General features: G+C 63.5%; 2 protein-coding genes across 9 annotated transcripts in view; one reads left to right on the forward strand and one right to left on the reverse strand.

The window, feature by feature from the left end:
- The first annotated feature begins 254 nt into the window (after nt 1-254).
- Nucleotides 255-25,391, forward strand: SLC38A8 (solute carrier family 38 member 8). Of its 6 annotated transcripts, none has more exons than XM_082712068.1 (18): nt 255-338; nt 607-797; nt 2,893-3,091; nt 6,117-6,258; nt 6,829-6,930; nt 9,140-9,197; nt 12,967-13,081; nt 14,547-14,694; nt 15,087-15,295; nt 16,459-16,510; nt 18,589-19,673; nt 19,890-20,038; nt 20,588-20,700; nt 21,289-23,191; nt 23,365-23,440; nt 23,547-23,691; nt 24,403-24,518; nt 24,999-25,391. In XM_082712068.1, the coding sequence occupies exons 1-11, from the start codon at nt 299-301 to the stop codon at nt 18,680-18,682; spliced, it is 1,350 nt and encodes a 449-aa protein (XP_082568194.1). In that variant the 5' UTR covers nt 255-298; the 3' UTR covers nt 18,683-19,673; nt 19,890-20,038; nt 20,588-20,700; nt 21,289-23,191; nt 23,365-23,440; nt 23,547-23,691; nt 24,403-24,518; nt 24,999-25,391. The 6 variants fall into 6 exon arrangements, with proteins under 6 accessions (XP_082568194.1, XP_082568195.1, XP_082568197.1 ...); XM_082712069.1 differs by lacking the exon at nt 20,588-20,700 and having other exon boundaries at nt 21,289-21,662; nt 22,401-23,191; XM_082712071.1 differs by lacking the exon at nt 20,588-20,700 and having other exon boundaries at nt 21,289-21,436; nt 22,401-23,191.
- NECAB2 (N-terminal EF-hand calcium binding protein 2) overlaps nt 23,822-25,676 on the reverse strand; it is a gene marked incomplete at its 5' end in the record, with an annotated part of 28,185 nt that continues 26,330 nt past the window's right edge. Inside the window, 4 exons of one of the 3 annotated variants that reach the window (XR_014305886.1) lie at nt 23,822-24,263; nt 24,431-24,522; nt 25,057-25,134; nt 25,310-25,530. Coding sequence is in view for 2 of the 3 variants with exons in the window: in XM_082712073.1 (XP_082568199.1) it covers nt 24,235-24,263; nt 24,431-24,522; nt 25,057-25,134; nt 25,310-25,333 (223 nt within the window). The remainder of the gene's footprint in view (nt 24,264-24,430; nt 24,523-25,056; nt 25,135-25,309; nt 25,531-25,676) is intronic. The other 2 variants (XM_082712073.1, XM_082712074.1) reach the window with 2 other exon arrangements.

A 25,676-nucleotide genomic window follows, 5' to 3' on the forward strand; every position in this document is an offset into this window, starting at 1 on the left:
CCAGAAAAGACCCGCCTCCTGGGAGGGGCCTTCACCCCAGTGGGGGAAGGGAGGGAGTCTTAAGACCCCTCCTCAGGCTGGGAGTCTCAGAAGCTGCAAGCTCTTGGGACAGGCGGCTCTGACCTCTCGTCCTTGTCCCCGTAGGGGTGGGGACGTGACCCCAACACATGCTTTCTAAGGCTCCCTTAATTACTGATTGGTTTACAATCCCTTGGCAGAGCTAGAATCTTCCTTTTTCCACCCGCGGGGCCCAGGAAATGCAGCTGTACTGCTGGAGCAAGCCTGAGCTCTGTCCGTGATGGCTGAGGACCATGTGACCTTGAAGTCTGGGTTTGGGGGTAAGGGCGAGGGGCTGGGGCTGCTCTCGGGCTTTGGTGGAGGGCCCGAGTGATGATGAAGGCTGGGCGGTTGAGGGCGGGAGGGGTGAGGACCAAGGCTATGGGGCCAGCCAGGGAACAGGTAACTTAACGGGGCAGCATGAGGTAGACCGTGGCATGGGGACATGGGTGCAGATGCATTGCTCTGACTGGTTTGGGGAGCAAGACGTGTCACAGCCGGGAAGGCAGTGTGAGACTGTCTCTCTCCCCACCCTGCTGCTGCTTCTAGCCATGGAGGGAGCCACAGGCAGCCGCCCAGGCCTCCCGGAGAAGCCAGTTCCCACGGCCGCCAGCCCCACTCTGTCCTCGCTGGGCGCTGTCTTCATCCTCCTGAAGTCTGCGCTGGGGGCCGGCCTGCTCAACTTCCCCTGGGCCTTCTACAAGGCAGGTGGGGTGACCCCTGCCTTCCTGGTGGAGCTGGTAAGCCCCTGCAGAGCATTTGGGGGGTTCTCCTGGGGAGGGAGCCAGCCGGGATCCTTGGCATGGCTTCCGGAGCGCTGGCCTAGGATCTGACACTCTTGAGGTTGGCCCCTCTCTCTGCTGCTTGGGGACGGGGTCATCCTGCCGCAGGCCCCGGGGGAGAAGGCCCCTAGTCTGCTGCCGGTGGGGAGGTGGAGGCTGTGGGAAGCCGGGTGCTCTCTGGCACCTGCAGCAAGTGGAGCCACCAGGCGGCTGTAAGGCGCCACGGCTGTGGCCTCACCTGGCGCATCGGTGGCCCTCACCTGCTGGGCGCAGCTCGGTATTGGAAGTGGGAGCCCACGTGCAGTCAGGTCCCCATGTAGGATGCTGTGAGCCCCTCACACTCGCAGGCCGCCAGGCCCGGGCCTCTGCCATGTCGCGGAGATCCAGCCCGAATTCCTAACCCACAAAGTCGGGGGCTGAACGTCTATCATGGAGAAGGGCTGCTAATAGCACGGCCTCATTCTATTCGCAAGGACAACGCCCCCCGCCCCCCGCCCCCCGCCCCAGCCGCCCCGAGCTGATAGTGAGCGCCGAGTCTCATGGTAAGCCCTCCCACAGACCTTAGTCCACGTGCTTCTTTATGGCAACCAGCTGATAACAGCCACGGGGCCTCTGAAGTCCTTCTGGAAAGTGCTGGGTCCTGCCCCGTGTAGGGTAACCTGTGCCATCCCTGGCGCCGGCCGAGGGCCTGTCCTGCCGTGGGCACCCTGCAGCTGTGCAGGCTCTGTCCCCTGGAAGCTCGTTCTAGCAGGGGACCCAGATCGATACAGGAAGGCAAGTAATACTGTGTGGGGCGGTGGTCTTGCTCGAAGGGTCGTGTGACAGAGGGTGTGGCAGAAGGCGGCACACAGTGGTCAGAGAAGGCCTCCCGGCGGAGGTGGTGTTAGGCGGAGCCCCAGCAGAAACGGAAGAGCACGTCCAGGTGCCCGCGAGGGGAAGCCTGCTGTGTTTGGACGTGTGGCGGCGAAAGACCAGCCTTCAGAATGATGAAGAGGCCTGACGTCCAGCCGTAGAGGAACAGTGAAGCGGGGGGTCAGGACGGTTGTGGCCAGTGCGCTGTGAGCAGGGCCGTGGGGTCCCCCTCATCGTGCTCTGTGACGTCTGCCGGGCGCCTCGCTGAGCTGGAGGTGTCAATTGGGCAGGTCTGGGGGGGCCGGAGGGTGTGCGTTTCGGAGGCGCTCCCGGGGCCAGGGCTCCTGCTGGTGTGACTGGCACTTGGGGCGGGATGGTCGGAAGATGCCTGAGCGGCCCTGCGCGGAGGGGACGCCGAGCGCGAGTCAGCGCACACTCCCAACAAGGAAGGACCGAGGCTGGAGGTCCCCCACGCCCGCCTCCAGGCAGCAGCCTCCCCCACTCCTGCCAGGGAGCTGCCGTCTCCCCTCAGCGTTTGGACACCCCACTGCTGAGAGCCAACTGGCGCGAGGTTCTAGGTCTCTAGATACGGGTCAGCCCTGGAGCTTTCATGAAATGTAACCAACCTGGACCCTCTCTGGGGCCTCAGGGAGGCGGGCCTGGGCGCAGGGTAAGGGCTCTGCTGTCCCTCCGCGTGGAGGCTCAGGGTCACTCTTGCGGGGTGCCCTGTCCCACATGCAAGCAGGTTTCTTGGGACGGGACAGGGCAGAACAGTATGGGAAGGGGCAGGAGAAAGCTCCCGGCTGTGGTAGCATGATCTGTCGGGGTGGGCATGGGTGGCACACGTGCATTTGTTGGACCTTGGCCAATGGTACGTACTTGTGACCTGCAACCCATGGAATTTTAGGAGAGGGATTTAGACTCTCGGGGTTTCCGACGCCTCTTCTGCTCAACTGGGACTAGAAAGCATGAGTGCAGGTGCCCAGACTTCTATATTGCCAGAGCGGACACGGCTGTTCCCGCTCTGTAGCTCTGGTCTTGGGGCAGAGGAGGGCCTGGTGGCCCGTCGGGGAGAGGTCTCTGGGTGGCAGGTGGCCTCTGTGGGTAACAGCCCTGTGGAGAGGGGTGTCCGAGTTCAAGAGACAGCAGGCTTGGGCGGGAAGCTGGGGATGCACCCTGGCCCCCTGGTTCCGCCCCGCAGGTCTCCCTGGTCTTCCTCATCAGCGGGCTGGTCATCCTGGGCTACGCTGCTTCCGTCAGCGGCCAGGCAACCTACCAGGGTGTGGTCGGAGACCTGTGCGGCCCCACCATTGGGAAGCTGTGTGAGGCCTGCTTCCTTGTCAACCTGCTCATGATCTCCGTGGCCTTCCTCAGGGTGATTGGGGACCAGCTGGAGAAGCGTAAGTACTGGCATTGGAGTTGGGGGGGTTTCCCAGGGCTTCCAGTTGATGAGTGGGTTGTAGGTGCTGGGCAGGGCCCTGAGGGGGCAGCGGAGACCAAGGCCACCCCTAGGCTCCTCCCATTGTGACAGAGGGAGACCCGGAGTAGTAGTTATGGGCACACGGAGGGTCACGGAGCGAGAGGGGCTGTGCTGGACTGGCGGGACAGCCCATGCATGGTGCGGGGAGCTGAGCCAGCTGCAGAGAAGCCCTTTGAAGAGAGAGTCCGGTGTCACCCTGAATTTGGTGGCCTCCAAGACTGAGCCCAGACCCCTCTGGCGTCTCGTCCCCCACGGCCTTTCCCCACGAACACTGCAGTCGCTGGCCTCCGCCCCCTGAAGCATCGCTGGGTTCTCTTCGTTGTCCTTCCTCTTGGCACACTTGCTAACGTCCGCTGTGGTTTTTCCCTTGACCCGTGGGAGGCTTGGACTCCTGTGGTTCAGTGTCCAGTTCTTTGGGAGTCTCCTGGACGCCCTCTTGGTTTCTGCCTTCGTGTGCCTGTCGGAGAACACACTGCGTGTGGCTTTTGTCTTGGGTGTTGGAGGATTGCGCTGGGCACCCCGCGTCCATCTCGGTGGGCACCCCACGCGCTCCCGAGGGCCGTGCCTTCTGCTGTTGGGCGCTGTGTTCGGGGACACGCGGGTCGAGGTGGCCCACGGCTTCGGTCAGGTCCTCCATAGACTCGCTGTTTGTTTTCCAAATCACGTCATTCTGTCAGTTCTGGAAGAGGGCACTTAAAGTCCGCTGTGATTGTAGACTTGTCTGTTTGCTCTTTTAAAGACTTATTTATTTAGAGAGAGCGTGAGCTGGGGGAGAGGCAGGGAGAGGAGAGAGAGACTCTCAAGCCTGCGTGGCCGGCTCCATCTCACAACCCTGAGACGTGACCTGAGCCGAAATCGGGAGTCGGACACGTACTGGACAGGGCCACCCATGCACCCCATTTGCCTTTTTAATTCTGTCCATTCTTGCCTCCTGGTGTTGGAAGCTCCGTTACCAGGCTCACACCCGTGAGCCATCCCTCTGTTACCATGAAATACCCCCCCTTTTTAAAAAAAAGATTTAATTTATTTATTTGACAGGTAGAGCTCACAAGTAGGCAGAGAGAGAGGGGGAAGCAGGCTCCCTGCTGAGCAGAGGGCCCGATGCGAGGCTCGATCCCAGGACCCTGAGATCATGACCTGAGCCAAAGGCAGAGGCTTAATCCTCTGAGCCACCCAGGCGCCCCAGTGAAATACCCTTTTTTTGTGTCTGGTAGTACTCTGCCGTCACAGCGACCTTCTCCGACTGTAGCCGCACTGGGCTCCTTACGATGAGTGCCGGCCGGCCTCTCTCCCTCCCAGCCGGTTCCCGGGGAGCCTTCCTGGGCCTGGGGAGGCCGGATGCATTTCCTGCAGACACCACGTGGTTGAGTCTGGCTTTTTTCTCTTCTTGATGGTGGCCGACTTCAACTGGATTAGTGCTGAGGTTTTGTTAGTGGACCGTAACCATTAGTACAGTTGGATTTTGGGCTCCCGCTTTGCCGTTTTGTTGGTTCTGCTGCTGGAGCCGAAGAGGAGAAGGCCCCTGGTGCTGGGTTATGGAAATGCGTGGGATACCTCCATGTCTCAGGAGGTACTCAGCCTAGAACGCACGTCGGCTGGTAAATCAGAGCCTCCTGGTGGGTAGATGAGCACAAAAACGCCCTTCCTGTCGCTAGCAGATAGAGGCCCACGCGGTCTCACCTCTGGTCGTCTGGTGTGGAGCTGCGCTGAGAAGGATTTGGAGGCTGCACTCGGGCCTGGGAGCGGGGCAGCCGGAGGGGTTAGCACACGGGTCAGGATACAGGCCACCGCGGCCCCTGGTGGATTGGCTGGGGTCGCGAGGGCATTGCTAGTGTGCTGGCTGTGAGGTGCCTGGGCTGGGTCTCTCTGTGGGCAAGCCCAGGCTTCTTGGGAGGAGGGCTGACTAGAGTTTGGGGGTGCTTGGGTGTGGCTTTGCGTGCATTGGGTACAAATGACGTAAGTGAGAGGTGCTGAAAGTCCTCGAGGAATGTTCTAGAGATTGAAGGCTCAGGAACCCAGATGTCAGAGCTGTCCTGCCTGGAGCCGGTGTGGAGCGACCTCAGGGCAGGACTCTGCCCTTGCCGTGGTTCGGTAGAATCAAGCTGTTCTGAGGAGCCCTTCATTTCTCTGCATGGCGGGCTTTACTGAGCATTTGGTGACGCACAGAAAAGGGTGACAGTCCAGCAGAGAAGGCAGCCCCAAGTGGGCCACGGGCCACCTGTGGTTGGTGGGCGCTGGGGGTGGGGTAGGGTGGAGGGAGTCTGCCCCTCGCTCTTAACTCGGAGTGGGCTCCCAGACACCTCGGCGCAGCAGAGTGTGGCCAGTGGGATGTGGCCAGTTCCAGGCCTAGCGTTTGAGGACGGGCCGTTTCCACTGGGTCTCAGGGAGCCCCTGGCTGCCCCAGTCTAGACCCCTGGAGGGTTCCTGTGGAGAGACCCTGAGGTTGCAGGGAGGCCCGGTGGAGCCCGGGTGTCCCCAGCAGGGGGCCTCTAGCCCAGCCCTCCGCTGACCCACACGGAGCCGATCGGGGCAGCTCAGTGCTGCCCTAATTCTCCTCCGGTCCCTGGTGTGCAAGAAAGTGGTCACTCTGGGCTGCTTGGCTCAGTCTGCCAGTTCTGGGTCCAGAAGGCCATTCCAGGCCCCCACCCCACACACCCACTGGGCTCCTTCGCAAACCAAAACATGTTCACAAGAACTTGAGGCCCGGCCATTTTGTCTTTGATTTGTTGCTGGACCCCATCACTTAGGGCAGTGTCTGGCTGGCTTCCTTCCCGCATGGGGGCACGGGATGGGGTCCCCATGCCCTCCCTTTAGGCTCACAGGCTGACTTAGTGTCCGTGGCCAAGCCCGCCCAGACGTGGAGCAGGGAGCCTCATGGCCGAAGCCGCGGCTGCGGGCAGAGGGCGTGCAGCGCTCCTAGCGGGCCCTGTCCCCATGCCCGCCAGTGTGCGACTTCCTGCTGCCCAGCGCCCCGCCGGCCCTGCAGCCCTGGTACGCCGAGCAGCGCTTCACCCTGCCCCTGCTGTCCGCACTGGTCATCCTGCCGCTGTCCGCCCCGCGGGAGATCGGGTTCCAGAAATACACGAGGTACGGGCCTGCAGATGTTTCCTGGAGGGAGGGGCCTGGGGGGTCTTCTTTCTGCCTGGGGTTAGGGGAGCTGGCAGCTCAGTCCCGCCATTTGGACAAGAGAAAAGGGCTGGAGAAGTGCACGAGTAGCGTGTACGCGTGGTGGACAACAGATGAACAAGACCGCTGCCGGCGCGGACGTGACCTGCAGCGGACCTCTTGTTCTTTGGTTAAGAACGGAGAGACCCCAGACACACTTCTGTTTCCATCTGACGCTCTGAGGGTTCATATACACGCTCGAGAAGATAGAGTCCGGCAGAAGAGTTCGTCTGAGTGCACAGTCTGCACTTGCCCACTGTGCGTGACGGTAGACATTTCACTTTGGACCTAGAACGGAGAAGCAGCCGTCTTCCCCCGTCCCCACGGCACAGAGAGGAAAGCGAAGCTGATCGCAGCAAGGACTTGGCCCAGCACCTTCCTAGCGTGGGCAGAGCTGGCACTCGGCCCCCACTCTGTGCGGGAGCCCAGGCTCCAGCTGGCGTGGCTGGTGGGCCCAGCACGGAGGCCCCTGACGCCACGCCCCTCTGTCAGCATCCTAGGCTCCCTGGCCGCCTGCTACCTGGCCCTGGTCATCATGGTGCAGTACTACCTTGGGACCCCAGGCCTCGTCCGTGAGCCCCGCCCTGCAGCGAGGTGAGTTTGGGAGGTGGGGTGTAGCTGCACGGCTCCCAGGGGTGCTGTACCGGGATCCTTGGAAGAGGGACCCAGAGTCCCCGCACCTCCCTGTGGAATCCGTCATGTCTCTGATGCAGCAGAGCCCTGCCAAGTCCCTTGTCCTCCTTCAGGATAGACTCTGGTGAGTAAGGGCCAGGGACAGGTGGAAGGACACACACACACACTGAATGCCCCACCCACCTGGGGCCCCGGGGCTGTTGCAGACAGACATCCCCCACGGCACGGAGGCAGCGGAGCTGGCAGGCAAGGCTTGGGTTCCTGGCAGAGGGAACAGGAGTATGTGCAGGCTGGTGTGGCCGGACTGCCCTTAGGAAGGCCAGGACTCGGCGGAGGGGTGTCCTTTGGGGCTGCCACGCTGTGGTGAGGACTTGGGTTTGGGCCGGGAAACCCCTGCAGGAGTTTGAGCACAGCAGGGCTTGAAGTCAGGTCTTGTGGCTGGTCCTGTGCTGTGGGGATGTGACCAGGACAGTCACCAGGGCCCTGTGCCCAGAAGGTCCCTGCACTTGGTTTCATAAGTTCTGCTCTTGCCGCCCTGAAAGCCTCAGATCGACAAGAGGCTAGCATGTGCAGTTTGCACCAGGCTTCACGAATTACGGGGCCCCTCCTGGCCCCTGGATTTGAAGTGGCACATCAGGAGGAGAAGAGGGCCGGACGACTCTGAGCTTTCAGCTTGGGCTCGGAGAAGGGTGCTGTTTCCTGGGCTGGAGAAGACAGGAGCAGGTGGCTGGGGGAGGAGGTCACGTAGGGACATGTTACCTTGGAGGCAGCTCTGAGACCGCTAATGAAGGCATCAGGTGGCCCGTCGGACCCACGTGTGTGGAGGTCGGAGAGAGGGATCTAGACTGGAGAGGGAAACGTGGTTAGTGTTGGCCCAGAGGTGGCATTCGAGGCCGCCGGGCTGGGTGCGACGTGCCCCTGAGCCGGTGGCGCTCAGTCTGGGACCAGGAGGTCAGAGGGCAGAGCCTGTGGAAGGGGAGTGAGAAGTCGAAGCAGGAGGACGGGTTCAACTCCTGGGGTGCTGGGCCGAGCAGGAATGCCTCTCGGAGTCCGCAAGCCCAGAGGCCAGGTGCGGCGGGCCTGCTCCCTCCAGCACCTCTGGGGGCTCCTTCCTGCCCCTTGCAGCTTCCGGTGGCCCCAGCCATCCTTGGCCTCCCTTGGCCCGTGGGCGCCTCCCTCCCCTCTCCGGCCCTGTCCTCGCAGGACCTTCTCCCCTTGTCGGTTTCCCCTTCCGGTAAGGACACCCGTCGGTGGATGAGCCCCCCTGCTCCGGTGGGGCCTCGTCTAAGCTTAGCCAGTTACATGGACAAAACCCAACTCCAAGTGAGTCTTTGTTGCGAGGTTCCCAGGGGATGTAAATCCGGGGAGATGCTATTCAACCCAGGGTAGAGGAGGCTGGAAGGTGCACCTCCGCAGTCAGTGACCAGAATTTCAAGAAGGCCAGGGTGATTGCCTCCGGATCCTGCTGCTGGGTCACGTGGGACCGAGCCCTGCCGTTGGAGTTAGCCGTGGGGGCCTGCTGGCGATGGGACGAGCTCCGTCAGGGCGGGAGAAGGGGGTGAGGGCCCCGGGGGCTTGGCTCCAGGGGAGGGGGAGAGAGGCAGGGAAGAACGTTCTTCTCAGGAGGGGAGGAGAGGGGTGGGCAGGAGCTGCTGGGGGACCAGGGCCGGCAGCTGTTGCTTGTGCCTCTGTGTCGTCCAAGGTGCCAGAGGCTGGCAGCCAGAGCTTCTTCTCAAAGGAAGCTGGGGGGCGCCTGTCTGGGGGCCCCTGACAGGGCTGGGCCTGGAGGTCCTGCCTTGTGCACACCTCCACTCTCGTGGGCAGCGTGGGCGGCGGTCCAGCCGTCCTTGTACCGCTGCATCCGGGGGTGCTGCCTGCGCCCCCCCTCACCCTGGTGGGAGCAGGAGGCCTCAGCAGAAGCTGGGAATTCCTTCGAGCCCCGTCCTGCGCGAGTTCTGCGTGCGCAGAGAACGGCCAGCGAGCAGACGTCAGTGCAGGTAGACCTAGACAGTGTAGCATTGGACACGCCTCGTTTTCCTGGTGGGTAAGAATCTGCCTCCTAGGCTTTAGGTACGATTTCCTGCGATTGTTGAAAACTCCTCCTCAAGTTGAGTGAGCCTGTTTCGAGTTGTGCTTTTTGTGGTAAACACCTGTCCGCGTCCCTCTGCAGGCCCTCCTCCTGGACCTCCGTGTTCAGCGTCTTCCCGACCATCTGCTTCGGATTCCAGGTAACGTCCGCGGGCGTGTGCAGGCATTGCCGGCGACGCCCTGCTCCCCCCGGAGAGTGTGGGCCTCTGTCAGGAAAGGTTAAGGCCTCGCCGGGGGACGAGACGGGCTGTCTGTCTGGGAGACCGTGCGTGTCGGTGGGCATCTGGGCTCAGTATGCGTGGTCGTTGAGCTCGGGAACCTGGCCCGCCAGCGCTGGCAGCACATTTGTCGGGTGTGGGGTGGGGTGGGGATCCGGAATTCGTTCCAGCCTCTGTAGAGTTCTCGCAGGACTCGCGCCGTGACTGGAGACCTAGAGCCGCCTGCTTCTGGAGCACACGTCATGCAGGGCGATCCTGCCCCGGAAGGCCTGCCCCGGTGGCCGCATGCTGGGGTGCACGGGGCATAGGCAGAATCTCGGACCGGGTGTCACGGAGGGAGGATGGCTTGTGTGTGCGGAAGCCGGCGGAGGCCTTCAGAGGTAGCCCTGCGTGGGGCAGGTTCAGAGACAGCCTTTCCAGGCACCGATGCCTGAAAGTGACCTTGAAGCAGGGGTGGGAGGCGGCCAGGGGAAGGGGAGGGCAGCTGGAGAGGTCGGCCCGTGAGCCCGGGAGGGGCAGAGGGTCTCAGGCGAGGTGGGAGAGCGACAGGGGGCGAGCCAGGTGCCCCACGGGTGCTGGAGGGGTGCGGTGGAGGGCGCGGCCCCGCTCCCCGCCTTCTGGTCCTTCTCGGGTCTTCCAGTCTCTCGGCGGGCGGCAGCGGACTCCGTGCCTTGTTCGTTCAGTGTTTATTTTAGGAAAGACGTGCCTCCCTCCTAAAAACGGCCCCTCCCTCCCCAGCACACCGGCGCTACCAGAGCCACCCCAGAGCAGAGTCCTGCTCGCCAGGGCTGGGGGTCTGGGCCGCTTCTCTCTCACCCGGCTCCTGCTTCCCTCCTCCGTCTTGCCTTTTCTTTGAGAACCACGTTTGGGGAAAAAAAAAAAAAAGTCCTGGAACATTTCCATTCATCTTCCTTATAAATCCGTCGATAGATCGCTTCTGGGGCTTAGCAAGCCGCTCGCAGGAATTTCTCACTTTTCTTCTTGCGCATCCAATATTTTGAAAGATGGAAGCGATGATTTAGCTGTCAGCGGCCTGTCTGGCTGTGGCTCGCATGCCTCCCGCCCGTGCCCGGACACCACGCTGTGGCAGGCTCGTGCTGCGGGGGCGGCCTTCCGGATGCTTGCGCGGGGTGCCCCCCTCACCTTTGCCTCGGCTCTTCAACCGGTTCTCCTAGCAACCGGGGCCCGGGCTGCGGTTTCCAGGGACACGGGATGCAGCGATGGGGGGCTGGGAGAAGGTGTGCGTTGCAGGGTCGGGGTGCGGGTGGGGCTCCGGCCCAGGCAGGGCTCACAGCATCTGGGCTTGGAGCTTCCGGGGACCTGGGGGGTCGGGGAGAGCAGCTGGAGGTGGGGATGGTGGAGGCTGGGCTGAGGGGGCAGCCAGGCGGGGGTGCGCGGTGGGAAGGGAGCTCTGGCTTGGTCGGACAGCAATCCTCCCCCCACACTGAGCAGTGGGGCTCTGCGTCCAGCCTGCACCGAGTCCGAGGGCCGCGCAGGGGCAGAGTCGGGCTGCAGCCTCTGCCCCCAGCCCCCTAGGAGCGCTCCGCTGGACGGATCGAGCACAGCTGGTGAATCCGTTCCTCGGGGGTGGACGTGTGGCCGCTTTCCGCTTCTCGGTGTCTGTGCTCCTCTGCCTGGCCTTCTGTCACCAGGAGAGCAGAGAGCCAGCCCTGGCCCAGCCCCATCCTACACACTGTCCCGGCCACTGGCCTGGCTTCGCAGCCCTGCCCTCATGGGACATGCTTCAGTTCCCTGCATGAGACCAGGAGGAACAGGGCCTGGGAGTCGGGGACCAACTGGAAGGAGGGCTGGGTGGCATCCCTGTGAGACCAGGAGGAACAGGGCCTGGGAGTCGGGGACCAACTGGAAGGAGGGCTGGGTGGCATCCTGCCGCCGCCAGGTATCTTGTCCTGACCGCTGTGCTCTGCGTCTCCTCTAGACGCAGAGCCTCTGAGACCCTCCCCACCCCCGGTGTGGTGTCCTGTGCAGTCCCGCAGAGCCTGCGGGGTTGCAGCTGCCGTGGGCTTGGGAGCAGGGACAGGGAGACGGAAGGCATGTTGGGGAGGCCCCCATCCCGGGTACTGGGCCGTCCTGGACAGCGTGTGGGATGTCCCTCAGAAATGCCCTAGGAGTGCGGGAGGTGGGAGCGTAGGTTCTCTGGGTTCCCCTGGTGGGTGCCCTGCGAGGGCTAAGCCCCCCACTGCCCAGCTGAGCCAGCTTGCGGCCAGCACGCTCCTGCAAGGTCAGGGAGGCCTGGGGCAAAAAGCCCAAGATTACGTGCCCTGAGGCCGGTCTGGGGGGAAGTTGTGCATGAGCTCACCCTGGGCTGGGGGCTGTTACGGCAGCTGGAGTCTGGAGGACCCAGTGTATCTCCTCTGAACGCCACCCCCCTCCGCCAGTGTGGGCTCCATTGGGGAGGGGATTGCGTCCAGCTGGTCTCTGTGGTTTCCCAGACTGGCACGAGGGGGACTGTTCCACATCGGAGTGCTGGGGAGGCTTACGGGGTGGGTAAATGAGTCACCCGTGGAGTGTTCCTGAGCTTTGTACCAGGCCCCGTGTTTGGCCTGAGCTCAGAGGCGTAAGTGAGGCAGATGTGGTCCTTGTTATCATGTAGCCAAAGATGCTGAACATGCAATCCCAAACGTCCTCACGTGGAGGGCGGGGACACAGGGAAGATCTCGGTCCTGCTGGGGAGTGCTTTCTGGAAGGGTGGGTGAGAGCTGGCTGGACCAAGAGAGAATCCCAGGTAGAGGACCCAGCGCAAGCAAAGGCCCTGAGGCAGTGAGGAGGAACGGAGGTGAACTGAGCCCAGTGGGTGAGGGAAGCACGGCTCCTCGGAGCCTGGAGAGCGGCAGGAGGAGAGGATCGGCAGGTTTGATTTTGATCACAAGTGAGTAAAGAGGCTGACGTGTGGTAGGAACCCTGTCCTAGGAGCCTGTGACAGTCCTGGAGGCCCCGGGGGGCGTGGAGATAGAGCCGTTGCCTCTCAACCTGAATGCAAGTCCGCGGTTCCTGGGCAGCTCGTGAAATGCCACTGCCCACGACCTGCCCCAAGTAAACCAAGTCCTTGATGTTGGCTACAGGTGGTTTGTGCTTAAGTCTTGTCGTGATGTCATAGAGTCCCTGTGAAGTTTATCGGTCATGGGTACGTGCACTCCCATGTGAGCCTCAGCCCAGGCAGGATCTAGAGCATTGCCCGCCCCCCGAGAGCTCCCCCATGACCTTCCCCACTCACTAGCACCCTCCACTCTCTCCTCTGCCCTTTGTCACCGAAAGTGGTGGTTTCCAGCTAGAGCAGTTCTGTTCCCCAGAGCCCATTTGGCAACGTCCAGAGACCTGATTGTCAGGACTGGGGTGTTCCTGGCATCCAGGGGGCTCGAGGCCAAAGACTCCGCCCAGCACCCTGCAGTGCACAGAACCGTCTTCAGATGTCAGCGGAGCTGCCATCGAGACCCCTTGCCCTGGCTTAGCTTGTAACTTCACGTCCGTGGAAACATGTTTCCGCATCTCGCGCAGCGTTAAGGCTGTGAGGCTCTCCTGTGCGCGGGCACACGGTTATGTTCTTCCTTTGGTGCTGTGTAATATTCCACATGTGACTGCTAATGACCTCAGCCCTTCGACTGTCGGGGGTGTTTGGGTGGCTCTGTGTCCCGCTGGCCCCGTCCCCCTGAGCCCCGCCCCTGCCTTCCAGTGTCACGAGGCCGCGGTGTCCATCTACTGCAGCATGCGCCGCCAGAGCCTTCCCCACTGGGCCCTGGTCTCCGTGCTGTCCCTGCTGGCCTGCTGCCTCATCTACTCGCTCACAGGTAAGGCCCGCCGGGGCACCGCGGAGCTGGGTAGGGGGCCGGAGACCCCGAACGGCATCTGCTTCTGGAGTTCTTCCCGCGCACTCAGTGTGGTGTGCCGGGAGCGGGCCCTGCTGTGTGGGAGCCTCGGCCCATTTAACGCGGAGCCCTTAGGGAAGTCCCCGTTTCCTAGACGAGGGAGCAGAGGCTCAGAGGGCTCCCGTGGCTTGTTCACGGTCCCCCGACTAGATGTGCAGAGCTAAGAGCCAGACCCGGGCCCAGCTGTCCCCAGAGGCCTTGCTCTTACACACTGCCCACCCCCCATCCCCTGCTGGCGGACGGGACCGTGACGCGGGTCATCCTTGCATCACAGCCACGGAGAGCAGTGTACAAAACCCTCTTGTGTGATTTGGGTGCTCACAGACCTGGGCTGCAGGCAGAAGGGTCTCCAAAGGTGACAGAGTGTGGCTCAGGGAGGCCTGTGACACGCCCAAGGTCACGCGGCACACCCCAGGTCTCAGGCCCAGGCTGACTTCCGACCAGCCGCATTCCTCCAGCACTGGGGCCCTTTCTTGCCTCTGGCGTTGGCACCCCTGACTCGGGAAGCCCGTGGGCTGCCGCAGATGTCTCGGGCTCCTTGGAGCCTCATGGTCACCTGAGAAACTCGCTGGATGACCCCTCCCCAGCGGGGGGTAGGTGGGGGTGGTCACTGTTAGTCTGTGTCCCCTGGGTCAGGGGCCCATGACCTGGGTATGGAGAGCTACCTCTAGGCCAGCAAATTTGTGGGACCTTCTGGAAAGGGCCCAGAGAGAAGCCAGCACAGGCACAGCTCAGCCAGGAGGGACAGACTCGGGACAGGGCAGGTGACCAGGATGCCAAGGGGTGAGGATGGGGGAGGGGCATGGAACTGTGTGATTCCGGCAGCGGTTGACACCCTGGGTCAGGACGGGTGCACGGGCAGGAGGGGGACGGACCGCGCATGAGGCGTCGTTAGGGTTCTGAGTGCCGGCTGCCTCCGTGAGCGGCCCTCACCGGCTCTGGGCGCTGGGCAAAGGAGAAGCAGCGTCGGGCAGCAGGAGTTTTGATTGAGGAGCGCAGAGTTACTGTGTTGGCCGAGGATAGGAAAGCCTTGAGAAATCGCAGAACCCTTCTAGAACCTTCTGTCCGCTCCCAGGGAGCTCCTTCAGGGTGGTAGGAGCTGGACGCTGTCCGTGTGTCTGAGTGGAGAGGGTGGGGATGTGACGGGAAGAATATTTTCGGTGTCGCGTGGACACACGAGGTTTGTTGGTGTCCGGCGTGCAGCGTGGTGGTTGGGCTCCTGTGTGAGGCCGCGCTCGCGGCAAGTGCGGCTGCCGGCCTTGCCTGGGCCGTGCCGGTGCAGCGCCGCGGACCGCGGGCCCCGTGCCGTGCCTTCCGTCCGGTCTCTGCCTCCGGCACGGCGTCTCCCCACTCAGCTCTCTGGGCTTCCACCCTCTCGGCCCCCCAGGGGTTTATGGCTTCCTGACCTTCGGGACGGACGTTTCTGCCGACATCTTGATGTCCTACCCTGGCGACGACGTCGCCATCATGGTGGCCCGGGCTCTCTTCGGGGTCTCCATTGTGACTGTCTACCCCATCGTGCTCTTCCTGGGGAGGTGAGGCCCGGCCCGCGGGGGCTCCGCTCGGGGCAGGGCGCTCACCTGTATCAGGGTTCAGGTCATGCCCGGCACCACGCGGGCTTGGGCGTTGGGGGAACTTCTGTAGAGACCACGGAGGCAGGGAGCTGGGGTGGTTTGCCCGGAGTGGCCCAGCCACTGAGGGTCACAACTGGAGTCTGGCGCCCCCGCCCCCCAAGACTGTCCCCCGCCTGGTCCTTCTGTGGTGGCGGCCTGCCGTGGACCGAGCTGTGTGAGGGTTGGCACAGTCTTTGGAGAACGGTGGCTGGCGAGGAGCAGGGAGCCTGCTGGGTGTGAAGGGCAGTCGGGAGGGGGTCCAGGGGACCCCACGGGGGACGGGGCCGGAGCCCCTGCGCTGCTGTGGCTTCCAGGTCGGTGATGCAGGACTTCTGGAGGAGGAGCTGCTGCCGGGCAGGTGGGCCCGGGGCCCTGGCGGAGCCCTCAGGGCCGTGGGTCCGGGGGCTGCTGACCGTGCTGTGGGTGGCCGTGACGCTGGCCATGGCCCTGTTCCTGCCCGACCTCAGCGAGATCATCGGCATCATCGGGGGCGTCAGTTCCTTCTTCATCTTCATCTTCCCAGGTGGGCCACCTGCTCTGCTCTGCTCTGGAGCTCGGGGGCCGGGCGGGGGTGCCCTAGAGGGAGGAAGGCACCCAGTTCAGGTCACTGAGCCTGACACGGGCTGGGGACTGTGGACACCTTGAGTGGAACATCTCCGTGGCTGACGATGGGCGCACCTGCCGGCAGCGCTGCTGTCCTCCCGTCCTGCTGGCCGGAAGACCGAGGCCTGGAGGCCGCCTGGGAGGCACAGTCTGCGTCACCCTCGGCAATGCCCACTGTCCCCTTGCTGCCGCCCACTGTGGGGTTTCCTCTTAAATTTTAAAAATGTTTGCAGTTACATGACGTCCACTGGTTCTAAGGTATCCTGCGAGCATCTTCTCACCTTGTCCCTGACCTGGGAGACGAACAGTGTCATACAAAACCTTCCCAGTGTGAGTGTGTGAAGGTCCAGTCAAGGTGGCCGGAGGCTGATGACAGCCTGGGAAGCCTGGGGAGGGCCCTCCCGGAGAAGCCGACGTGCCGGGCACCTGCTGACCCTCAGGCAGGAACCCCAGATCCCCGCAACTCTGGCTCTGGGAAGGGCTTTCAGATGCGAGGGCTGTGGGCATGTGGCCGGCGCCGCGGGCCGCTGCAGGTCTGCTGGCCTCCCCGTGCTTACCGGGGGTCTGAGACATCTGGTGTGTTGGGCGCGGCGCCCTGGTCCTGGGGGTGCTTTTCGCTCCAGCTGTTTCCCACTTTCTGGGAACGACCAGCCAGGACGGGTTCAGTGGGGGAGATGCCAATGGAGCTTTAGGCAGAACTCTCTGGCTTCAGATCCCAGGAGAATTCTTAGAAACAAAAATCTGCCGGGCAGCTGCCTGCTGGTGAAAGCTTCCCAGCGTCCGGCCTGGAGTCTGGCCCTGACACGTCATCCCAGAGAGGCTGGCACAGAGGCCAGGCTGTCCTTTCTGTCTGAAAGGGAGGCTCAGAGTGGCCAAAGTGTGAGGGGGACGCTGAGCCGGGCCCCCAGGACCAGGCCCTCTGCCAGCTCGCTGTGCCAGGAACAGAGGGAGCCTGGGGGGCCACGCTGGGCACAGGCCCTCGCTGGCGTCCCGGGTCCCAGAGGATGGCTGGGTGCCGGCCGAGCTCCAGGCTGCCCTGGGCCTGGGCGTGTGGAGCTGCAGCGGCCCGTGTCTCCTTGGCAGGCCTGTGCCTCATTTGTGCTGTCGGCGTCGAGCCCGTGACTCCGCGCGTCAAGTAAGTGTCCCCAAACAAGGGTGGCAGTGTGGGCACTTGAGGGAACATGGCAGGGACTGCGGAGGGCCCATTGCCCTGCATACGGGCCAACCGCCGGCCCCGGGACTCGACTTCACCGCACAGTGAGGGGGTGTCCGCGCCAGGAGCCGGCCCTCGGCCCCCACACCAGCAGTCTGGGCACAGCCCTCCCTCCCGCTCAGGGGCATCGTGCACACTGGGAGCTGTAGGTGGGCGGAGGGGCTCCCTAGCTGAGCATGTGTCCTGCTCCTGCACGCAGACCCCCAGCAGCGCGGGGCCCGGGCAGGTCCTGCTGCCTGGAGCCCTGCCTTCCGGAGGCCGTGTGGGCAGGAGGGTACACGTTCCCTCAGCAAGACAGCAGCCGTGTCTGGACACCTCTTCGGTGCCAGGCCCTCGCCCAGCTCCTTTGAGTACTGGGTCGTCCATCCTACAGACAAGGGTGCAGGGTCCGTCAGGTCAGAGCTGAGACTGCAGCCGGGCTCACCTGGTCCAGGTCTCACACGTGCCTCCTCCCTGCTCCTGCGTGGCCTGTGATAGGACTGGAACCGTGTCCTTGCCTCTGAGGGGCCCAGGCTGTCCCCACTGAGAAAGAGGCCGCATGCCGCTGATGGAGCATAGCTTAGCCAGAGCCCGTGTGGCTCTTAGTCCCAACCCATGGGCAGGGAGACGGGCCAAGGCTTGCCGAGAGACGCTGTGTTAGGTTTGCTGGGGCACACACCGCAGTAGAAACCTGTTCTCGCCCTGCTCGGGAGGCCCAAAGTCCTCAGTCATGCTGCAAGTAGGACCAGGCTCCCTCTGAAGGTTCTAGAAGCCTGTTCTGTCCCTCGACATCTGCTGTCACCCGGTGGCTCCAGGTGTCCCTGGCTTGTGGCTGCATCACCCCAGTCTCGGCCTCCAGCATCACACGGCCTCTCCGTGTGTCTCTGCCTCAGATCTCTTGTCTCCCTCATACGGACGCCTGTCACTGGGTTGAGGGCCCAGCCCCGTGCCAAGGGATCTCCTCTCCAGATTTTTAACTTCATCACATCTGCAAAGACCCCATTTCCAGGTTTGGGGTGGACATGAATTCTGGGGACCACACTTCAGCCCTGTCCCACCTGCCGGCTGGCATCTCTGTCTCCCCTCACCTCCGCCCCCCCCAGCCCAGGCTTGATTCCCCCCCACAGCCGGTTGGCTTCATCCCAGTCCAGGTGGAGAAGAGCTTTTCTGGATGTCTCTGAGCCTGACTTGGGCTGGCAGCTGGCCCTGGTTGTCTGGGGCCCCTCCGTGGTCTTTGAGGTCGTGCTGCTTCTGTTTTGTGCCTTGGTCCCGGCTCACAGCCTCTTTGACTGTGGCGCTTTGAAGCTACTTTGAATCCTGGCGGTCCTGTAGGGCCTTCTGATCCCTCCGAGTTGCTTGATGAGCCCCCGGCTCCAGGTGCGTTGGCCACGCTCTCCGCTTCCGACGCGGGGGCGTTCGTGGCTGCTCCGCTGGACGGTCTTTCTGTGCCAGCGGCTCCTGGGGCCTTTGTTGATGGGGCCGGAAACGTCTCTGGCAGCCTTGCCGTTCCTGGGAATCCTGGCTCCTTGTCGATGCGGTGTTGGCTAGTACATGATGAAGCTCGCCGACGTGTCCTCAGTGGCCACTGGGGCCAACCACCCCTGCCTCCTGCGCCCTTGTGCCCTACCCACTGTCCCCATCGCGGATGACTTTGGGGTGGCTTCTCCTTCCTCATTTCCGAGGGGGCTTCATCCCCCCTTCCCTTGCCCCCAAAGGGAAAGGCGTGGAAAGGGATCCCCCGCCCCTGTTTCTTTGGCTTTGATAAAACGCTAGGGAGGAATGGAGTCATCAGTTAACAGTTGCAGTGTGAGGTTTTAATTGCCTGGGGCCGTTATCCCCCGTTGCCTTGGAAACCCACTCCTGCAGGTGAGAGAGGATACTGGGGAGTCCGCCCGCCCCCACCCCGCACTGGTGACTGGCCGACGGCCGGCTTCCTGTGAGGAGCTTCCCGCCGAGTGCTCGGCCTGTCTGCGCGGAGGTCCGGGGAAGAGCGCGTTGACGTGTGTGTACTGACCCGGCAGGTGCTGCTTGGAGGTGTGGGGAGCGGTCTCCGTGCTCGTGGGCACCTTCATCTTCGGGCAGAGCACGGTGGCCGCGGCCTTGGAGCTCTTCTGAGCGGGAGGGGGTCGGCCCGGCCTCCACGCGGCGCTGGTGCGGCACCCGTGTCCTTGGATCATAAAGATGCTGCAGAAACGGATGCGTCCTGTCTCCTGAGGGGGCTCATTTGGGCTTCTGTGGGTTCGGAGGGTTTCGGGTGTGGTGCCGAGGAGGGTGTATTGATGTCCTGGGACGCCCCTACCAGAAGGCCACGTGCTGGGGGCCTCAGACAGCCGCAGTTGGTCCCCGCAGTCCCGGGGGCTGGGGTCTGCGATCGAGGCTTGGGCAAGGCCGTGCTCCCTCGGAGGGCTCTCGGCGAGCCCTCCCGCCTTCAGCCTCCTCCGGCCACTGGTGTTACTGGCCATCCTGGGCATGGCTTGGCCTGTAGGTACACCCCGCTCGCCTCGGCTCCCTGCCCCCGACATGGCGTCTGCCCTGCGTGTCTGTCCAGAGTTCCCTCCTCCGACGAGGACGCCAGTCACTGGCTCTGAACCACCCTAGTGCAGGGTGACCTCCCCTTAACTTAGAGGCTGCAAAGATGTCACAGTCACAGGTCCCCAGAGTCGGGACTTCCGCTTACCATCTCCAGGGGACACAGTTCAGACCAGAAGTTGGGACCGAGGCCCAGGGACCTCAGCTTTGGCCCCCACTCTGATGGGAGGACCCCGAGGAGAGCCCCCTTTCCCTTCCGGCTGGACCTGAAGAGCCTGGGAGCCCAGTGGACAGTTGGCTCCGCCCTTCCTTCCCGACCCCAGCCAGTCCCGGGGTCAGGGTCACACCTGCAGCTGGGTGGGGACAGGGGGCCCCGGGGGTCGGCCCCGGGCCCAGAGTAGGGGAGAGGGTGGGGAGGGAGGCAGCCAGGGGCCCGGCTGCTCCTGTCGCTGTGCTCGTTGGCACTGACCCTGCATGGGACCTGGGGTGTCCGGGCCGTCACTGGATCCGGGCCACTCTTCCTCTGCCTTGGGACGTCGGCCGGAAGCAGCGGGGCTGGAGTCAGGAGACGGTGGTGGTGAGTCATGGGTTCCTGCCCGTGTGGCTAGTGGGGATACAACTGGATTTTTTTGTTTTCTGTTTTCCGTACCACCCACTCGCATTCACTTTTTTGCGGGAGAACTCACACACCGTAAGGTTCAGCCTCGTGGAGTGGACTGTTCAGTGGAAGCTGGTGCCTGGGGTCGTACTGCTGTCGCCAGCATCGAATTCCGGTGTGTCTCATCCCCCCCAGAGAAAGCTGTGCCACCAGCAGTCCCTGCCTGGCCCCGGGGAGCATGAGGCTGCTGTCTGCACGGACCCGCTGCTTCCGGACCCCCGGGAGCGGCCTTCGCGTCCGGCTCCTTTGACCTCAGCGTGTTTTCACATTCGTCCGTTTTACAGGTGAGGCACTGAGGCTCGGCAGAGTCCCGGCTCCCCTCTGCCCTCTGCCCTCCTCTGCCCTGGCCGCGGGTGTAGACTCTGACCCAGTGAGGGGGGCCAGCGCCACACCCTGCCATACCCTCTGCTGGTGGCCGCAGCGGCCTCCCCGCCCCCACCCCAGATGAGGGCCTCCGAGCCAGGCCATGGGCTGCGGCAGAGCTGCCCCCCGCAGGCACCAGCCAGTGGGGTCCTTGATCCTCTGTCCCACGTGCTTCTAGCAATGTTGCGGCCGGGGTCGTGGAGTCCCCAGGAAGCACGGAGTGTGGTAGGGAAAGGACAGAGCCATCGAAGGAGGCGCCGTGAGGCCTGGCTTTGGGCTCGGAATGTTGCTTTTGACCGCTGGCTCCTGCCGTTTGCTCACTCAGATCTGGGGGGTTTATGAACCGTCTGTGGGAGTCTGATTCCCCAGCGGCCACGCTGCGCAGCCCGGCGGGCTCCCCGTGAGATTCAGAGGTGATGGTGTGTCTACAGCAGCGGTAGGGGCCTGAGCCGCGGTCGCTTTATTTCCAGAAAACCGAGGTTGAGAGGAGGTGAACACAGAGCTTCCTGTAGCCGGGAAGAAAGGGAAGTAGGGTGCTGGGGCCCACCCCAAAGCCGACGGCACGTCAGGGGGCAGCGGACTGGTACGCCATGCTGGGGGAGAGGAGGGGGGAGAGAGTGGGACCCTTGAAGGGTGACGCCCCCCCCCCCCCCCCCGCAGGGGACAGTCATTTTCAGCCTGGTCTCGGGCAGGAATAGGATGTGATCTCGTAGGACAGCCGTCATCGTTCTGGGGTGCACGGCAGAGAACTGCTGGCCGGGTGTTCCCCTCTGATGTCTGCCCCGGTGGAGGTGCGAGCTGACTCGGGGTGGTCCTTCTCCACCTGAGGCCCCCCCAGGTTTTGCCAGCCGCCAGCAGGAAGGGCAGAAGCCGTGTCCTCGAGGTCATGGTGGCGTCACGTAGGGCTCTGGGTGGGCTCTGGGTCGGAAAGACCTGAGCCTGTCCTGCCTGCCGCTGAGCAGCGGTGGCAGCCTTGGCTAGCCCGGGGCCTCAGGTCGCTATCCCAGGCAAACACCCGCTGTGCTGTCGTCAGCCGCGGCGTCCTGCGGCGTCCTTTCTCGTCCTTTCTCGGTAGGTCAGCAGCCACCGCCTCCCTTCTCCCTTGTGGTCGCAGTCTGTGTCCTTGCTGTCCTCTAAAACCAAGCTAAGGACGGCCCCTCTCCCACTCCAGGTTGGCGGGGAGTGTGAGCTGAGACTCCCCGCAACGCCGTCGGCGCAGAGGCTGGCCTGTCACGGGCCACGGTGTCCGCCGTGCGTGAGGGTAGACACTCGTCTCAAACCATCCTGCAGACGTGGCCGAGGGAGGTTTTGTGTCACAGGTGACAAGTTCTGCTCTGAGTGGCGGGGGCGGCCGGGGGCTCTGGGGAGGGTCTTTCCCCTGGCTCCGGTGCCCCCCACGGCTGGGCAGGGACGCCAGCCCCAGGCGCTGCCAGGCCCCTGCGCAGCTCCGCTCCTCCGACACAGGCCGGCCCCCACACACCCCCCATGGCAGGTTCGGGTCTGGAACGGCACACGGTGAGAATGTGCATTGGCCGCTGAACGCAGGTGGGGACCTTTCTGATGTGGACACGTGAGCTGATGGGGGTTTGGGGAGGGGCGGCGGTTGAGGTCAGCTTGATGTCACGCCGAAGGAGCCGTCGGAGGTGTACGATTCAGTTACCGCAGTGTTGGGTGGACACCTCCGCCTGGTTCCCAAACACTCCTGTCACCCCAGCAGGAAACCCCGTCACTCCCTCCTCCCTCGGACCCCAGCCCGGAAAGCCCTCGTCTTCTCTCCGTGCCTAGAGACGAGACTATTCTAGACGTTCCGCGTGAATGGGATCACATGCTAGATCCCTCCGTGGCTGGTCTCGTGCATGTGGCTTTGTGTTTTCCCGGGTTATTCGTGATGTGCAGGGGTCCGTACTGCGTTTCTTTCTGTGGCTGAACGGGACTCCCTGGTGTGGCCGGAGCCCACGTGGCCTGTCCCCCCGCTGACGGCCTTCGGAGCTTGGACCCAAGTCCTTGCTCACATGTGTCTCCTTAGTCGTCTGGGGGCGTGGGGTAGACCTAGGAATGGGCTGGCCAGCTCCTAGAGTACCCGTCTTTGAAGAACCTGATCGATGTCTTAATGACCCAGCCTAGAGCTGTTCTCACGTGTCTGTGCTGAGTGGCACAGGGGCTTGGGCACCGGGCTGGGGACGGGTGGCTCTGGGTTGGGATGTAAGTGGTGCCCTTAGCTTGCTGTGTGACCTCTGGTGAGTCGCTTGCCCTCTCTGTTTACATACCCCCGACCCCTGCCAGGAACCTGCCTATCCCGGCGCGGCACCTGCAGCACCAAGGGAGATGGTGTCTGCGTGCCTGGTTGTGAAGTGTACATTCAGCGGGCGCTCTGGCACCTTTTGGGGCTGGAATCTGTTCTCCCCGGAGCCTCTTCCCACCCACTCAGAATCCACGGAGGCTCCGCGAGCTCCAGCTGCTGTCAGCAGAGATGCTACAGTCCGGGTGCAGTGCGCGGGCCGGCGTGCAGGACGTGTGGCAGACGTGTAACACGCCCAGCTCGTGGGGTTCCTCAGCTATACCCCAAGGAGCCTCAGCCCCGAGAATCTTTGTAAAACTGCGGCGCTGATGGGAGCAGCACTGGCTTTGGGGGTGCTTGTGGATGCTGCGGGCAGGACCCTGGGACATGCCACTCTCAAGAGCGGAGAGGCTGCGGCAGGGACGCGCTGCTGGGAGGTGCGTAGCTGGTTCGGGACTTGCTTTTTACGCTTCCCGCAAGCCCACCTTGTGGGTCACTGGGTGTGTCTGAAGGACCCGCATCCACCGCACCAGGAGGCGGCAGGACCCAAGGGGGAGGGAGCGGGGGCCTTACGGCAGTGACAGCTGTCCTCTCGTCCCCATGTCCCAGGCCGGCCGCTCCGGGTGCCTCCGTGGCCCCAGAACTCCCACCAGGCCCCACCGACGCACTGTTGCCCTGGCTGAGGACCTCACTCCTTCCTGGTCCCTTGGGATGCCTGTATCTGCCGTCTGCTTCCAGGCCAGGGAAACAGAGTGGGGGCGTTAAAGAGGTTCCAGAACGGGACTTGAAATAATGTGTAAGTCTCGAGTCTTGTTGGAATAGCTCCCTTACAGGTGTGCAGTGAAGGGTCCAGGGCGCCCGGAGCCCCGTGCCCTCGGACTTCGGCTGCTGGGAGGGGAGCTCTAGGACCTTGGAATGTCCTGATCTCAAACCTTTGTTTACTGGGGGCCTCCGACCTGGAGGTTTCAGCTTGACTGCAGGAGGGCTGGAGGCTAAGTCAACACCGGGCAGGGCTGGGCCCCCATCGCCCGCTCTGGACAGGTCAGTGCAGGGAGACAGCGGGCAGGGAGGCTTGTGAGCTCTGGGCCCGGTCCTCCTGCTGCTGACTTCAGTCTGTCTGTCCCCTTGTGTCGTGCCGGAATCAGCAGCAGAGTGAACTGGCTCCGCTGAGTTCTGTGAGTCCTTGTCGTGAACCGCTGGGCCCGAGGGGAGCGCCTGGGGCCTCCCAGGACTTCAGAGCGGGCACGGCCTTGTCTGTCAGACACGCACCTCAAATTGATCGGCTCCGTGTTCCAGGTAAGGAAACAGACTTTGGGGTGATGGGGTCAAGGTTTCGCGGCTCGTAAGGGGCCCCACGCACCAGGACTGCTTTGTGCATCTAGCGGCCGTCCGCTAGAAAATTCGAAAGAAAGCCAGCACACCACCGTTCCCAACCAGTGTTTATTGGTGCCGGACTGCCAAGAGGGCACTGGCTACGGGGGCGCTCCAGTCCGGCGCGGCGGGGCCCAGGCCGAGTGGGGCACTACAGGGGCGCAGCTCCTACCTGGGCAGGGTGTCCCCCAGGCCCATGAGGCCGGGGGCGGGGGGGAGGGGTCATGCGTGGCCACTGGGCCGGGCTGGGGGAGGTGCTGGTCCCAGGACACCTCCCTGTGCCTGCTGTTTCCCAGTGGCGGCAGCCGCTAAGGGAGGGCGGGGGATTGGGGAAGGGGCTGCTCCTTCACGGCAAACAGGGAGGATACATTCTTATCTGAAGTACAGTGAAAAGACAGCGGATGTACCAAAGTTGCTAGAAAAGAGTGGGCAGAGGGGCAGGCGGATCCAAAGGCCTCAGGGACGTGGTCAGTCGCGGCCCACAGTACACCAAGCAGCTGTGAGGCGGGACAAGACAAGAGGGAGCAGGGGGTTGAGAAGGGCAGCCCCTTTGCCCTGTCCCGGAGGGAGGCGGGGAAGCACCTCCCGCCTGCAGGGGCTGGACCAACTCTCCCACCCTTGGGCTCCCGCTTCTAGGACCCCCTGCACACCCACTTCCGTCTACCTGGCACCAGGATCCTGGAGAGGACCTCAGGCTGACTCAGCGTGTCCACCTTGACGTGCCGGAACGCCTTGCACACGGGGCTCTGCAGGTGCCTGCGGGACGGGGACAGGGGTGCTGTGGGTGCTGGGGGGCCTCCAGCCCAGGAGTGGGGCCGCAGGTCTCTAATCCTGGTTCTGCGGGGTTCGGGGACTTTCCTCCTCCTCAGCCACACTAGGCGCTTAAAGAAACGAAGGCCCAGCCTCAGGGCCGCTGAATGCTGTGGCCTTGGAGCAGGGAGGGGCAGGCTGGGCTCCCGCCTCCCGAGGAGCCTTCTGAACCGGCTGAGCCACCCAGGTGCCCACCGGGCGTTCTTAACCAGAGAACTTGCTGGGGTTTGAGTCCCTGGAGCCTCAGTTCTCAGATGGCAACAGACTTCATCTCGGCTTCCAGGCTGGCCAGGGACCGGGGTTCAGAGCCCAGCTGGTTAGGGCCGTTAGGGCCCCAGTCGGCCCAGTAAAGCCAGCACCCTGTGGCCGATGCCCCACGGACGGTGCTCATCACGCCCCTGCCCTCCGTGCTCTCTCTCCAGGGCGCTCCGGGAAGGGGCGCGGAGGGTGAGGGTCGGCCTGGGCCCGCGGCCCGCTTACCGCCTCCACTCCTCCTCCGTCTCCCAGAACTCGTAGACCACGAAGGTGAAGCCGTCAGCCAGCCTCACGGCCGCGATGCTGAAAGAGAAGCACCAGTTAGGGGCTGTCCGACCGTCCCCCTCAAAGCAGGGCCCCGCCCCGAGACTGGCAGGAGTGGGGAGGCCCCCAGCAGCTGCTCTCCTGACTGTTCGGTTCAGGGGGTCCCTCCGCCCCCACCACAGGGCCCCGCCTTTCAGAGGCCAAGGATACTCACCAAATGAATGACAAAGCGATGATGCTTTAAAAGGGGTTTTATTAATTTAAAAATCTTTAAAAATAAAAGCATCTTCCTCTGGCCACGCTCTCCTCTGGTTTCACTTACTCCTTAAAACACTCTTGTGAGTTGGAATAGGCCCAGCGGTGGCTGGGGGAAGGCCTGCGCGGGGTCCGGGCCCGCCAGGCCCCCTTCCTCCCCTTCAGTAGGGCAGACTGTACCTGGGGCCGGGGGTGGAGACAGGGGTTGCCTCCCCCAGTGTGGCTGGCCCGGCGGGGAGGGGGCGAGGTGCGCAGATTCCGCCCTCTCCAGCCCCATCCTGACCTGGCTCCCTTCTCAGCTGCGCTCTGGCCCGCCGCTTTCTCCC

This window comes from Mustela nivalis, assembly GCF_964662115.1.
Source record: "Mustela nivalis genome assembly, chromosome: 18".
Classification (NCBI taxonomy): Eukaryota; Metazoa; Chordata; class Mammalia; order Carnivora; family Mustelidae; genus Mustela; species Mustela nivalis.